The sequence below is a fragment of the Mugil cephalus genome, chromosome 14 (assembly GCF_022458985.1).
Source record: "Mugil cephalus isolate CIBA_MC_2020 chromosome 14, CIBA_Mcephalus_1.1, whole genome shotgun sequence".
NCBI lineage: Eukaryota > Metazoa > Chordata > Actinopteri > Mugiliformes > Mugilidae > Mugil > Mugil cephalus.
Genome location: NC_061783.1, coordinates 18,318,642 through 18,334,164, shown reverse-complemented (window position 1 = coordinate 18,334,164; position 15,523 = coordinate 18,318,642). Strand labels below are relative to the sequence as shown.

General features: G+C 41.7%; 1 protein-coding gene across 6 annotated transcripts in view; it reads right to left on the bottom strand.

Annotated features, from left to right (window-relative positions):
* The window catches only part of LOC125019881 (MAP7 domain-containing protein 1-like), a 43,005-nt gene that overhangs the window by 19,369 nt on the left and 8,113 nt on the right, over positions 1-15,523 (bottom strand). For 4 of the 6 annotated variants that reach the window (XM_047604897.1, XM_047604899.1, XM_047604900.1 and 1 more), the window contains exons 2-6: positions 8,012-8,221; positions 3,544-3,612; positions 3,269-3,289; positions 213-376; positions 12-120 (exon numbers count right to left, since the gene is read on the bottom strand). In XM_047604897.1, coding sequence (XP_047460853.1) covers positions 12-120; positions 213-376; positions 3,269-3,289; positions 3,544-3,612; positions 8,012-8,221 — 573 coding nt within the window. The remainder of the gene's footprint in view (positions 1-11; positions 121-212; positions 377-3,268; positions 3,290-3,543; positions 3,613-8,011; positions 8,222-15,523) is intronic. The other 2 variants (XM_047604898.1, XM_047604901.1) reach the window with 1 other exon arrangement.

Below are 15,523 nucleotides of genomic sequence, written 5' to 3'. Positions count from 1 at the left end.
CTTAAACTCACTTTCTCTGCGGGACGTCTGGTTGAGTCCGCCCGCCCAGGACCACCTCTGCTGGCGGATCTCCGCCCACGTCTTCTTGGTCGACCTCTTGATAGCTGCCTCGTATCTCTCCTGCAGGGGAACCAGGACGAGGAGTCAGCGCTCGGATCGGTTTCGAGAGGTCGGAAACAATCGCCACGAGGGTGAAAAACGCCAGATCTCACCTTGTTCTTTTCGAGCTTCTGTCTCTGTTTCTCCTCCAGCAGCACTCGGCGTTTCTCGGCCTTCAGCCTCTGCTCCTCCAGCTTCCTCCTGCGCTCCTCCAGCTGGCTCTCCCTCAGACGCCGGGCCTTCTCCTCCTTCTCCAGCCACTGGGCCTTCTTCGCCGCTGCACGGTCGCCGGAAAAAACAAGAGAAAAGTCGAATAAGAAAAATATGTGCAACGTGTCTCAAGTCCCGCTGGTTAGCTACATGGCACTTCAGCAATGCTAAGCTATGGCTAAGTTAGCGGCTCTGCAGGCAGGGCTGTACTTTGGAGGCAAACATTCACACCATGTTCAGTATCTTAGCTTGGCGTGTTAGCATGTTCATATTAAGCAATTCATGCTTTACACTTTACACTGTGGAGCTTCCCAGTTAAACCCACGACATTTTTCACAACATTTTCTACTGGTTGAGAGGAATTAATGCAGTAGATTGACTAAGGATGGACTATTTTACTTTTATGATGATTAAATATTGTAGAATAATCCCACATAACACTGTTGATGTATTAAAAAAAGAAAAAAAAAGAACTGAATGTTATCAAGACGAAATGAAGAAATGGGGACAATTGCGGTGCTACCGTAATAACTGTTGTCTGTGCGCAACCTTTTTTTTTCTCACTCATAAAAAGGTAAAATTGGGGAAACTTTTCAGCGACAGCTTTAGCCGGGGGACTGGTCATCCAAAACAGGGACTGTCCCCAGAAATTGGGGACGTCTGGTCACCCAAAAAAAACCCAAACAACAAACTCGACACCTATTTTTTTTTTGTCTTCTCGTTCTGCTGCTTCATTTTTCCGACATTTCCATCTTCACCACAAGTAGCTTCTTCATTTCTAAAGCACTGGTTGAGAGTTGGGGCTTAATTAGAAACATCTGTGGGTGTAACCCAACAGAAATTAATGAATTTCTGTGGGAGATACAGACACTTGGGGACAAAAAACAAAAAAACACTGTATTTCAACTCACTCCAGACTCGGAACCTGTTTATCCTAAAGATGCGATACCCCTTTATCTTTCTTTATACTTGTGGTTTTTAAGAGTGTTTCTTTTATGTGCAACTAAGCTACTGTGACCAAGTAATTCCCCTCGTGGATCATTAAAGTCTGTCTGAGCGCAGTGAGGAATATACAGACTGGGAGAAATCACGTTTAATGGTTTGAAAGAGGAGTAGAAGAAACCACCTGTGTCAAACGGGGAAACCCCCCCTCTCTGAACAAAAAGAGGTGGATTGAGATATAATCTGCCATAAATCTAAATCCACAAAGTGTGAACAGTCTGAAACAGGATCAAATACTTTCCTCCAACTACAGGTGAGTATCTGGTGGTTTAGAAGTGAAGACATGGATGAAACATCTTCAAGAAACTCTACAAGTCCAGCTGCCTTTTTCTTTTAATCTTATTTTATTGGATTCACACAAAGTACATCTGAGGCCGATGGGAACGACATAAGTTCTGCAGCTGTTGGTCGTAAATTAAAATAAATATTGCCCTCATTACGGTGCTAGAGGAAGCTTTCAAGAGGTAAACGTTGAAATCTCTATGAACACAGGCTTTATTGTTAAAATATTTCAGTCTGGACTCAAGTGCGGCTATAACACAAACAAAGGCACAAGTAGAAAACTGTAAACAAGGTAATTTATGAGTATTTTAGAGAAACAATACTTAGTTTCTGCTCGTGTATAATCGGCTGAAGCTCTTGACGGGTCTCTAACAACAGCAGAACGGATGAAACAGATGGAAGACGCTGTGTTCATTACACTATAATCCCCGATAACAGTAAATAAGCAGAGGTTTCCTGCTGGGTTTTACAGCAGCCTCCAGCAGATGCCAGTTTGTCTTTGCACATACGCCCGCTGCGGCTCATTTCTTGGGGAAACAATTAAACTTCAATCAATTACTTCAGATTAAACCCCCTCCTGCGTTTGGGACAGAAAACTAATTTCCCTTATAGATCTTTTAATCATCTGTGTATAAATCTGCCTCCACAACACGTGTTTAGTTCAGGCGAAGACATGGGTTAGATCTGATTGCATAAATGGCATGAAATGTTTTTAATATGACTTCGTAATGCTGCGAGTTAGGCGGCATTAGAGGAACTTCTTAGTGGATTTAGCTCAGCGAGGATGCAGCGGCGTCGGGTTTTGTATTTTAGTCCGAGCGAGCTCAGCTTCTGCTAATGAGCCACGCGAGTCTGAGCTTCGTCGACAATGAGAAAGCCGTCTCCGCTCCTCCATAAATCCAATTCCTGAAGAAAAAAAAATCCAATTACGTCGCAGCAGAGCTGAAAAAAATACGCCGGGTATCACGCTGGTGCAGAGAGATCGGTTCGCACGAAGATATTTAGAGCTGCTGTTACATAACAGTGAAGCCTAACTATATGTTCGGGTGTCATGGTTTGTGGATTTATTTGCCAGTACCTGCTTAGACATAAAAGCATGTAATTACGCACAGAAGCAGACTGGACGTATCTGGGAGCAGCTGATACTCCTGATAATAAAAAAAAAAAAGAAAAGGAAGCAGAGTTCCCCTTTAAATGCTGCAGCATGACCACATTATTGATGCTAATGAAAGTGGTAATTAAATCTAATCTGTCTGCAAGGCCAGTGGTAATGACGGCTCATTTTTCACGCCAAGTTTCTCGGTCTCCGAGGGACAAATCTGCTTTGATTTGGCCTTTCGTGTGCAGGGGGAGTCTTTCACAATAGTTTCACGAGGGGGTTTTATTCTGCAGCCACAAAACAAAACCATGATTATAGGTGTGGAACATTGCACGCTGCGTGGGAATGCCAAAATAAATCGGAACGTTAAATGGGCAAAAAATATATATAATTTCAACAGAGAGGGGGCTCACAGAGTTCAAACGTTTTCAACAAGCGATGGGAAAAAAATAAATAAAATAAATAAAAAATGAACATTCGATTCATGGAGGGGAAGAAGAGCGAGAGGAAATGGGATCTCTGATTATTCCCACATGGCAATGACTGCTGCGAATGCTTTTTAGTGAAGCCCCTTACCTTGCAGCTGAGTTTGCTGTTCTGAGAGCCATGCAAGGAGACACAACGAGAGACATCAATAACCGTCAGTCAGAGCAGAGCGAGACGGGGATACAAAGAGGTTACAGTAGAATGGAACGAGAGATAAAAAGGTGTGCACGGTTTACGTCAGTAACAAGAAACTCCTGCTACATGCGTCAAGGAAAGAAAGAAAAGAAAGAGAGAGAGAGAGAGAGACTTCTGGAGTTGAGAGAGATTTGTGCCCTGAATCTTTAGTGGCGGTTATGATTTCTTACCGATGTATCTGGCTCTCTCCTCCCTCCGCTCCTTGGCAAGTTTCTGCCGTTGCTCCGAGTTCATTGAATCTACAGGGGAACAGAAAAAGATCCTTTTAATCTTTGAACCTGCGTTAATTGATTTTTAGCTGCAGAGCATGTGAACAGCCTTGAAGAGCTGTTGAGTGATTGACTGAACCAACAGACTTAAAAAGCAGTCAGAGATATATTTTTATCGATGCATTAGGAAGAAACAACTGGAATCCAGACACAGAAACCTGGTGTTGTGGTTCATATTTAGCATCAGATAATATTAATTTATGATGCATTTTTTTGATGAAGTCAAACCTTAAGTTACTTCTTAAGTTACGTTCTGGAGGGCTGACAGATAAGTTCGGTGATGTTGTTGTTTTGGCGTAGTTACGGCCGACAGTAACTATTTCAGTTCCAACAATAAATAACAAAACAATGAACAGAATATTTACCATCACTCCTCGTCATTTTTTTAACATCTGGTCGGACGCTTCAGTATTGTATGGCCAACATTACTTCTCAGTAAAACTCTTAGCGTTAGCATCTCTTATTTTGCTACATTTATCATACCTGAAATGACCTAAAGCTAACTTAAACTAACTGAAACTGAGGCTAATCCACTTTTCCAAATCCATACCATCATATGGATCATTGTCGAGTCCAATTGTCCTTAATGTGATCCGATAAATCACATTTTTCCTGGTCTCACTGTATTTACTGGTGCATTTCAGCATGTTTTTGCCCCTCAGTGGGCGTGGCACCGGGCGGCACTGACGTCAGTGCATACCCTGCATATTTAACTTTTTTCTTTTTGCTCTGTTTTTGGTCTCCTCCAGTTCCTCCAATGTCATTTTCCCAGTTGGAGAAAATGTTTTCCAACTTGATGTGCATTTACTGCGCTATACTGTATATTAACCATCAAATTATCTGTGTTTGCTGAAACGTGTGTTGCACGTGAAGCTTGCAAGTCAAAAAAATGGCATCATTTGCCAAGTTAGATTATTTAAATCCGCCTCGTTCATGCAGATTGTTCCCACTGAAACTTTTCTTTCCAAGTTTGACGACATCACATGAATGCACAATACACTTGCTAGTTACTAACTGTGTCAGCTATTTAGAGCTGAGCAGGCAGGGGACAGTGCATTTATCAGAATCGAAAAACAGAAACAATGAGCTGAAAGACACTAAAACAACCATTAGAAAGAGAACAGTTGCAGCGTTTGCAGTGATTTTGTGTTTCGTTGTTTCCAGGGACCATTTTTATGTTTTTTCCCATTCCAGTTTTAAATTATACAGTGAGCAGTTCATGAGTTTTGATTAACGACTGGATACAAGTTCCTAAATCGTCTTTTGCCAAAGGGCTGCGCTCATTCCTTATAAAACCGAGTGCAGGGTTCAGGCCTCTACGAGGAGATTAAAGGAAAGGTGCTGCTCCTTTAAAGTGTAAAAAGCAAGTGGAGGCAGTTAACTGGCAGGAAAACTTGGACTCAGAAAACGCTGATGGGAATAAACTGTCCTGCTGCCAACGAACAGTAGACCTGGATGATACTGGGAAAAGATCAATTAACTGGATTTATTTCTTTTATTGCATCTTTTTTATTTATGTATATTGATATAGCTATAGATACAATCTACCAAGAAAAAGAAAAGAAAAAACGAACAACCAACCAAAAATAACAGATAACGATCCAATAACAAACCAATAAACAAGACAAAGCAGCAACAACACAACTAATCACTGTCAAAAAAATAACATTTTAACCACAAACAGATTAAACTTTGAACCAAAATCACAATCGTTATCTTAGTTTGTTAAGGTGGGAAAGTAAAGGCCCCCACAACTTGACAAAAAGCTTTTCCCGACCACATTTCTTATTTGCGAGGGAAAAGTTTTGATTTTTGCATTTTTTTTCCGCATAATATGAAAGAACTATTAGAAATCTGCATTTTCTTTATTGTCTAAATGAAAACCAGGCATGTCATGCAGTAAACTGAACCACAACTCAGAAATATTGACACTACTTGACACATTAATGATTTATGACATAAATAAGAACTTTTGATGTAGGGAATAATTGACATACGAGGACTACTGACGCGCTGGTTGAGCTTCAAAGTCAGTCTTAACCTCTTGTGCGTGTTGTACATCAGCTTTTCAGCCATCAAAGTCTAAACCATTAATCAGTGTGAATCCTGAAGCTGCAACACAAGGATTTGTGTCTTTCTCTCTGCGGCCGTGACTGAAGGAACCCCGGGGTGCTCGCTGATCTCCCGTCTCCTTCTGTGGCGGTTCTACTTCGTGCAATGTAATACGTATGTGGCATACGTTTTTGTTTTTTTTGTTTGTTTTTAACGGGTGCCCCTGCAGCTCTTCATCGTCGTCTCCATAGCAACCTGAATTTCCTCCCTGTCTCACCTCCTCCCTACACAGCTGATACATGCAGACGCTACGAAGAACGAAGAGTGAGCGGCCTCTAGGTCTATACCACCAGCCTCCTTCCTCACTAAACATCCCCACAGGAGACGCCATCTGTCTGGTGGGGACGACTCAACACGCACAGAGACGTCCATTAGTGTGCGAAGGTCACGCGTGGACCCTCGGAAATGGAGGACAAATATGCATCATGATAATACAAGAATTAGCAGGTTTTCATGATAAATGATGCACGGTGCAATCACATAAAAGCAGTTTAATTCTATTTAACAGGGGAGAAACGTTGTGCCTTTCCTGACCTTGTTTCTTTACATCTTCACAACAGCATCCCAGATTCACGCAGCTATTAGCCGCCAGCCTGCAGCAGTGACGAGGAGAAGGGCTGCGAAAACCTTCCAACCCCACATCATCAAACATCCGACGGGCAGTTTATCAGGCCGCAGTCACAGAGGACTTCATACATCTACATGTGCAGCTACACTTCCCCCCTAAGACCTGGAGACTGTCTTTGATGTGTAACGTCGGTGGAATTCCCCTTTGTGCAGCCAGCGCACACCAACGCAAGATGGAGAGCAAACAGGCAGAGGCGCTCGTAGAGGAGCAGGAGCACATGTGTAACATTTATAATGTAAACACTTTGTCATGATCGGAGGGGGGTGGATCCGACATAGTTCAGACAAAAACATGAACCTCAAGAATAAATTCATATTTATAGTCTGCAATCTGTAAATAATAAGAGTTTTACCGCTTAGTATTTATCCACTTTTCCCTCGTCTTGTTCCAGGCTCTGGTTTCCTTTGAAACCATCTTGTATATTTTTCAAATGTAAGCAGAGCATAAAAGCATCACTAGTGTATAAATGGGAGCTAATGTCACCCTGACGCTCTAAGTGGCGTCCTGCAGTTCATCGAGAGGCCACTGGAGGCTCTCAAATAAAGGCCGTTCCCACTTTGAGTGACAGGTGGTAGCCTGAGCTAACAGGTAGCGGAGAGTTGAGTGGGCGGGCCTTAACGTCCGACACGACCCCCATGTCCATGTTTGGAATATCCGCATGTGGGTGGAGTAAAGTTCATCCAATATGGCGACCGCAGGCCTCGCCCACTTCAGGCTTTGTTTCGAGTTTCAGGATCCATGTTGGATTAGCCCATAGTATAAACAGTGATTTTATTGTAGGAACTAAACTCACAGATGATGTTTCCTTGAGGAAAACGTTTTCTGTATCCATTGCTCCCGTTGGCCGTCACCTCGAATTTGAGAAAAGCTCAACGTGCCACCACTGAAACTACCTTTTTAAGCAACTACAGTGGTGTGATATCTGATTGTTTGCAAGTTTGTCACACTCAGACGTTTCAAATCATCAAACAAATTTAAATATTAGTCAAAGATAACAGAAGTAAACTCAAAATGCAGTTTTTAAATGAACGTTGTGTTAAAACATAACTAAACTGTGCTTTATCACACCTGTGTTCAGTTTATCTGGTCACACTCAGGGATACATTTGATGATCTGAAACATTTAGGGGTGACAAACACTTTTTGTACATTTCCTGATGCTGCTGCTATTGCTCCTTTCTCCTACTGCTATCTTAAATTTGGATACGAAATTTAAATTGTGTTACTTTCAAATTATCTTTAGTTTTATGCAGAAATAAATCAACAACGAACAAAATTCAGCTGCAAAATGTTTGTGTTATGGGATTAAAGATTGAGCCTCTAGTCCAGGGATGGGCAACCAGAGTGGCCCCTGGATTCATTTTTGAAAATTATAAAAACATCTCCTCTACCGATCCCATACAGTTTTAAGTCGTGACACTAGCGGTGAAGTCTGCAGGAAAAAATATTGATATTTGAATTGTAAAAATTAACAAAATGCATATGAAAGTCCTTTGCACGTAATAAAAATTTGAGATTTGGATCCTTAAAATTTGAAATATTGAGATACTGTAAACTGTATTGGAAAAAAAAACCTGTCCCCCACAAACAAACAAACAAACAAACAGAAAAAAAGATGCCGACTATCTACCTTTCTTGGGCTGAGGGCTGCTGCTGGAGCCGGGCGTCGATGGCCTGACGTCCGTCTTGGAGGAGGCATCTGTCTTGGTGGGAGTCTCTGTTTTGGAGTCTGTTTTGGGAGACAGATCTGAGACGGCCGAGTCGTCCGGAGTCAGGAGGTCTTTCCCCAAACATTTGTCCCCATTCTGGATGGACTGAGAGTCTGGCTGCAGGGGCAGAGCTGCAGGGGAGAAAGAGAGGACGACGACGACGATTAAATAGATGACACGGTCAAAAAACATTAGAGTGTTTAGAGAACATGAAATCATCCCGACAAACTGTGCACGCCCCCGTGCATTAAGTGCATTCTCAGAGGTGACGCTTCCAATAAAAGCCGGTGAGTTTATTTGATTTCTCCCTCCACACCTTCACCTTAAACCTGCAAATCCCTCGTGGCTCCATTGACAAAACACTCCAGCCTCATTAGAAATAATTAACAGCTCTTTCGCACACAGTTCACGCGAAGCCGACGATCGAGTCGAGACTTAAGGGAAAAAGGGAAATTAAGCCACCCAGTGTGTAGTGTAAATCCTTGTATATTGTATAAAGTCTCTCAGCCTCATCTGGAGACGTGAAGTGTGCTATGAATTACACTTTTAAAAGCTTGTACATAAACACTTGCGTCAGTTTTCATTCTGTGTTTGCATGAGCAACAATAGATATAATATTCTGAATAAAAAAGCCACTGACTAGTAAAATATTAGCGACTAATAATCATTAAAAGGTTATAATAAACACTTTTTTTCTGCACGTTTCCCCCACGAGTTTCGACAGAAACGTGGAGGTTGCAAGAACAAATCAAAAAGATGCACGAATCCAGCGCTGATTAATGCAGCACATTTGAAAATGTGCATTTCCAGTAGATTTTATGCACCTTGCAGAGCACGCCTGTGAAGGCTCTGAGTCATCCAGGTCATGCTAATCCAAAAGGCATTTAAAAAAGGCTCTACAAGTCCAGTTGGCTTTCTTAAATGCCTTTTGGATGACTTGGGAGGGTAGAACCGTGTCTGACTGATATGTGGGAGCATGTGAACATGAATTATCTTATTGACTCGTCTGTTGCCTTAAATTTCAGTAACTTCGAGGAAATATTATCCAGGAAAACACAACTAGATTCCAGCGCGTTTCTCAAATTTACAATTAAATGAGTGTTTTGTGCTGCACCTCCACAAAATTACGTTGTTTCAGGGTGTTTCTGTTCAGCTTCTTCAATTTTCATTAAACTATAAGTAATTTAATCCCACTCCTTAGTTGTTGAGTCCTACTTCCTTGTAACACATCACCCCCCCCCCACAACCGATCCTTCACTTGATCCCATTTAACCCGAACGCATCATGAGACCTTCCTCCGCTGACTAGTAAACACCGTCGTCTTTCAAATTCTCGGTCACGGTCCATTAACCGTCTCCAAACATTTAACCTTCTGCACGACCGTTTTTCGAGTAGAAAACATCCTTTGAAATCGTCAAATGCTGCGGTAAAATTAACAGATATAGAGTTTTATGCACCGTGAAGAGCTGTGGACACGATCCCGTCATGAGGCCTCACTTCCTGACCTCTGACCTCTAACGCAGGCCGACAAAAAGCAGCAAGATACATCCCGTTTGAGTCCTCGCTCCGACTTGGTCTTCACTCTCTGGGTTCCTCTCCTCATCCCTTCTCCTCCTCCTCGTCCTCCTCTGTTTGGTCGTCACGCCGGACAAGTCGGTGACAAACTGCTCGGAGCTGCAGTGACGCATGGTGAGAGGACCGAAGCAGGAAAGAAGAAGGGACAATCTGTACTCCTCCACAAGGACGTGTGCAGAGCGAGGAGATTTATGGAGAATGGAGAGCTGCAGGACAATGAAACCGGTGCGGCGGGCTGGTTTTTGTAACGTGATGAAGGATGGGGAGGGGAGGGGGAGGCGAGATAAAGACGGCAGCAGCTTCGGCACAGAGCTGGAGAATAATCAGACGGCGGCTCGGAGATAGCGAGGGGAAAAAAGGTGAGAGGCTGTGGGCGGGACGCCAGAGCTCCAATCAAGGCAGCCGGTCATGGGCAGATGGAGCATGACGCTCTCCTCAGGCCGGTCCAAACGCTCACCGAACCACATAAATCACAGATTAACACTGGGCTCCTCTCCAGCTACTCCCCACCTCCCTCCCTAACTGTACCTCAGCTCAGATCTTAACACAACAAGGCCCCGCTACAGAATACTAATGGAGGAATAATAGGATGTGAATCAAGGCCCCATGTGTGTTTAGACAAGAAAGCAACTGTATGAGTAAAAAAAAAGGGGATTCATGTTGCTGCAGGATGGGACCGCTACTACCTGATGTTGCAAAAGGGATTAGGATTTGGCAAAAAAAGAGGATTGCAGCGCTCCTCCTTGCTTCGGGAGATTACGCGTTCACAAAGTGAAGCTGGCTTTATTGAATTTGAAGTTCGCGAGCCTTTTATGGCCGTGAGAGGAACGGGGAAGGAGAAGAAGGAGCCAGTTTAATTCCCCGAATTTAAAATATTGTGGGGAAAAGACAAACTGGAGCTAAACGCCTTGAAGTGAAGTCTGTATTTATAAAGAACAGTAAGAAGTGCTGCAGCCAGAAACGCTAATTAGCTCATTCAGGGTGAATATTTACAATACCTGTAGCCTCCCCCTCAATTCCAAAGTCTTTTATTTATTTTCCTGCTTCTGCTTGTTTTTGTCGTCTAAAACTGTGTCTCTTTTTTCTTTTTCTGCGGTTTATCACCACGTTAAGAGCTGCACAGAAAAACTTGCCCACAGCAGAGAAGTCTGGTTCGTGCTGCAGCTCTGACTCAAACCAGTCATTACCTTAAGTGGTGCACGGGTGTGGCTGCTCGGTGTTTTCATATTTCTGTAACGGCGCTGAGAGGAGAGGAGTGGTGGGAGTTGTTTTACAATGAGACAGTAAATACACTTTGAAATAAGAAAGAACTTTCTTTTGCAACTTGATAAATGACAACGTGATGACTGATATTTGTTTGCGACATCAGTTTACATTTATGAGTCTGGACGTGAGTCGACTCCACACGGGGGGAGCAGGAGAAATAAATGTCAGGCCTCAAAGGGCACAGCTCAGGAAGGCAATTACACTTCCAGATTGCTGCGTTGGCTTCACGAGTCTTAACTCAGTCCACTCTGAACACACAGCGCATATTTCCAGATTTAAACTTAGAGGTAAACTTATCGTTATCATGAATGAACCTTCATGTACCTGCTTAGAAATGATAGGACAAGACACTTCATCCTCTGAGCATTTCGTTAGCATTAGCGTTTCACACTACTCCTGTGGTAGTTGTCCTGTCCATAGTTGATTAGCTGTTAGCACGCGGCAAACAGGAACTGCTAAAAGATAATATTAAGTATATTTTAAATGGTGCTAATTTGCCAAGTTGTAAGCAAACACAAGCAAAAAAAGAAAAAAACAGGCTGTAGCACCTATCAGCTCGCTGGTTAAGATTACACTTCCTGTTTACATCCTGCAAAGCATGATGGGAACAGGAATCAGAATCAGAATCAGAAAAAAACTTTATTTATCCCCGAAAGGACAATTAGGAGGACAAAGAGCGGTACATAAAATAAGAGCAAGAGAATCAGATAACAAAAGAAAAGAATAAAAATTGCAAAAGTGGGCAAAAAAATGCTTCCTGTTTTTAATGTTTGTTGCACTGTTTTCAATATTTTTGATCATAGATTCTTCAACAGGGGGTCTGCGACCCCTAGGGGGTCCATGGAGGTACTGCAGGGGGCAAAATCTTTGGTTGATTAGGACTTTTTTTTATACTTTTTTTATTATTATTATTTTCCTCCCACAAATTTAAATTCCATTAAATACACATTAACATGAATCCAACATATTTTAGTAAAGGGATTAGAGAGAAAGCTTAATACCGAGTTTAATATGTAGGTAGGGGGTCCCTACTTAATCTCTCCATCAGTTTGGGGGTCCTTGGTCTGAAAAACGTTGAAGACCCCCACTACAGATGATACACTAGTTGTCCTGTAATAATAAATTGTACACAGCCTACAGCTGAAGCAGCTAAAGTTAAACAACAACAAGTCGACGAGCACTTCGCATCGCACGTGATCTCCCATTCATGTGACAGGCTCCATTTAACACGGAAACACAAATTCAACATCATGTTAACCCCCGTCGCTCCCCCACCCCCCTCCTCGTTCGCTGCCAGCTCAGGTTTCTGTGCCACTGTGACAGACCCTGGGTTTATAAATAGCGATAAGCACCATACTGAGAATGTCAGCCATAAAAGGGGCTGGCTTCTGTCGAGGCACCTTGGGACAGCGCGGTGACCACAAACTGCAGCATGTGGTGAACCAGACCGACTGCACGGGCCAGGCAGGAAGATAAACTTTTTGTGTGTGTGTGTATGTGTGTGGCCCATGATGACTGGTGAAATCCATTTAAGTCCGTCTGGCGTAAGAACTGTTTTCACCAACAGTTCCTATGGAGAGAAATGAGGCTGTGGTAACCCGCCAAACTGGAAAGAAAATATAGCCACATCCCATTTCAGCTGAAATCTGCAAATTAGTTTTTGGAGGGTTTTTCTTACAGGACATTACAGGGCTTTAAAGACTTTTTTTAGTTTATTTCATTCATTCATTCAATATAAACAGAAACGTTCCCAAATCTGAATGAAAGGGAGCAGAAAGAAGAATAATCTTATATAATTTATCCCCTTTATCCCAAAAATTAATTTGCAAAGAACTTAAATTAAAAACAACAACATAACATAACAAGCAAAATAATGATAATAATAAAATAAAATGAAATTGGCCAATGCTGACTGTCACGTTTCCATTTTAGTTCCCAAGATACAATTTCATCACACAAACAAAGCAAAAAAATGAAAAGTTTGAAGACCTTTCATGACTACACGATAGGTATAACAATCAAACTAACATGTTTCGTTATATTTCCTTAACATACTGACTTTAATTGTTCTTTTAAATGTAAATTTTGATTTGGGTTCTTTGGTTTCTTTGTTCAGATTGTTCCATAAACTGAATCCTTTCACAGAAACACAAGATCTTTTAAGTTATACTTGCTTTTCTGGCTGCAGAGAGATCATTTTTAATATCTATTTGAATGCATGCCTACATCTGCAGCTTACCACATTTTTTGGCCTTTTGACCTCAGACTCAATTATTTCAAAATAAATTGCTCTGTGTGCAACTGGATAGTCCTACATCCACTCTGAGCCAAACAAATTCAACACTATAAAACTCAGATGACGTGGATGACTAAGGTCGCTGTTCAGTCTCCTTTATCTACAGTCCAATAGATCCATCCTAAACCTCTGGTGCAGAAACTTGTTGTTTAAACGCTACTTTCTCGTCAAATCCACTTCCTCAAAAAAGAAAAATGCCTTAAAACCACCTGTGAATTACCTTGCTGTGTAAAACTTTGCTGTACTTCAGTTGGTCAAACAAACAGTCATTTAACCAGTGAATATAAATGAACTACTGGTTTTCAGGGCCTCTGTTCAACTATAACTTAGTAAATCAACCCGTGTCTGTAAACACCATAAATACAAACAAGACAGTTTGTATTTGAAACCAATCCATCCATCTACACGTGCATCATTATAGCTATTGTACGAGGATGTGAGCAATATACCATCTAAACTGTCTATGTTGTAGTTTCTGTATGAATAAAATCTATAACTTCAATGTAAACAATGCCGCAATGGATGCATATACGTACCTAGATTAAAAAAAAATAATAATCCATGAGAAGTCTGTTATAATGGATCCTTTTTTGAAAGGTAGAAGGCTGCAGAGCTCCATGTTGTGTAAAGCAGGTCAGACTCTATTGTTTTGAATTGCGTCCATATGTGTGTGTCTTTGTGATGAGTAGGACATGTCGGATCTGGGTCAACCCGACCTCAGGAATCCCTGGCATCCACATTCCCTGTCCCATGCATTTATGCACCAAATGTGTGTCCATGGTGGATGAATTTATCCGCGAATGGCACAAAAAGAGGAGATTTTATTCTCCACGTGTAGCCAAAGCAGCAGGATAATATCTGATTGTTTTTTCCCTGAACAAACAAACAAACAAACCACCTCATTCTAGGAATGTGCACTATTTCACCCAAAAACACAGCATGCATATCCTTGCTTGACGTACGCCCCCACCACTTTGTCCTTCGGGGACACGAAAAAACGGAAATGCTCTCGGGCAACAAATATCACACTCCCCATGGGAAAGCAGAGGAAACGCATTCCAAGGCCTAAAGAAAAACGCCTCCAGTTTGGGTGTCACGAAATTCCAAATTCACCTCCTCAGGATAATCAACAAAGGAACCGAGCACCAGGCTCACGAACAGAAAGTCAATACAGGCCTCACGAACCTTTGAACCCTTAAAAAATGTCACTTGACGTTGCGAGAGGTCATCTGACCAACAGCTGTATTTGTAATCAGTTCCAGCGGCAACAACATGCAGAGCTACTCATCACTGTCACGGATGCAGAAAAAGAAATGCTTCCCTTGTTATGATGAAAGGGGAGAAACCTTTACTTAAAAAGCCAGGTTTCAATTACAGACCTCTCACTCTTAAAATGCACGTCTGTCAGCTGTTATGGACAGAGCTGTATTTTTCTCTTTGAAACCTTTAGCATGCAAGTCTGGCTAGAAGGGGAACTAGCTGACTAAGCTTGTGTTTTTCTTTCCCACACACCATAAACTGACTGGATGATTTAATCACCGATAATTGAGTTTCTATGAAAGAATATGTCATAAATTTCAAACCAATCAAATTTCATGCTAACTCATTTGTTGTTCCTAATGAATTATGGTCGTAGCTAGCTAAAAAAGGCTAACTGTAAATGCTCATACTAAAAGACTAGTAACTACTTTAAATATAAATCAAATAATGTTTAAAAATTGCCAGTTCTCACATAACTATGGCATAACTGTGGCAACACAATGTCTGCAACAAATGTTCCAGCTCTAACTAATGTTAGCTACTAGGTGTTAGCCAGTTAGCCAGTCACGCTACATTCTGGCTAATTGCATCCTATGATTTGCAAACTACTATTGCTACATTTCTCATATGATGTGCCACAACTGTAGTCAGCAACAAATATTTCAGTTTACTGCTAATGCTAATGCTAACAGCTACACATATTAGCCAGACATGCTACATTTGATGCTTACTTCAGAGAAGACATGTTTTATTGGTATTTTTCACTGTTTTGGTTTTGGAAATGTTTAAAATTGCCAGTTCTCACACAACTGTGGGATAGTTTTAATTCTCACTGTATAAAGCAGCACAATGTCTGCAACAAATGTTCCATCTGTACCAGGTGTTAGCTAGTTAGCCAGGCATGCTATGTTGTTAGTAATTTGTGAAAAGAGTAGAAGATACAAATAGTATGTTGCATGTCTTGCAAACTACTTTTGCTAACCACATTTCTCGTGATATGTGCCAGAACTGTAGCTAACAAGTTCTAGCTAATGTT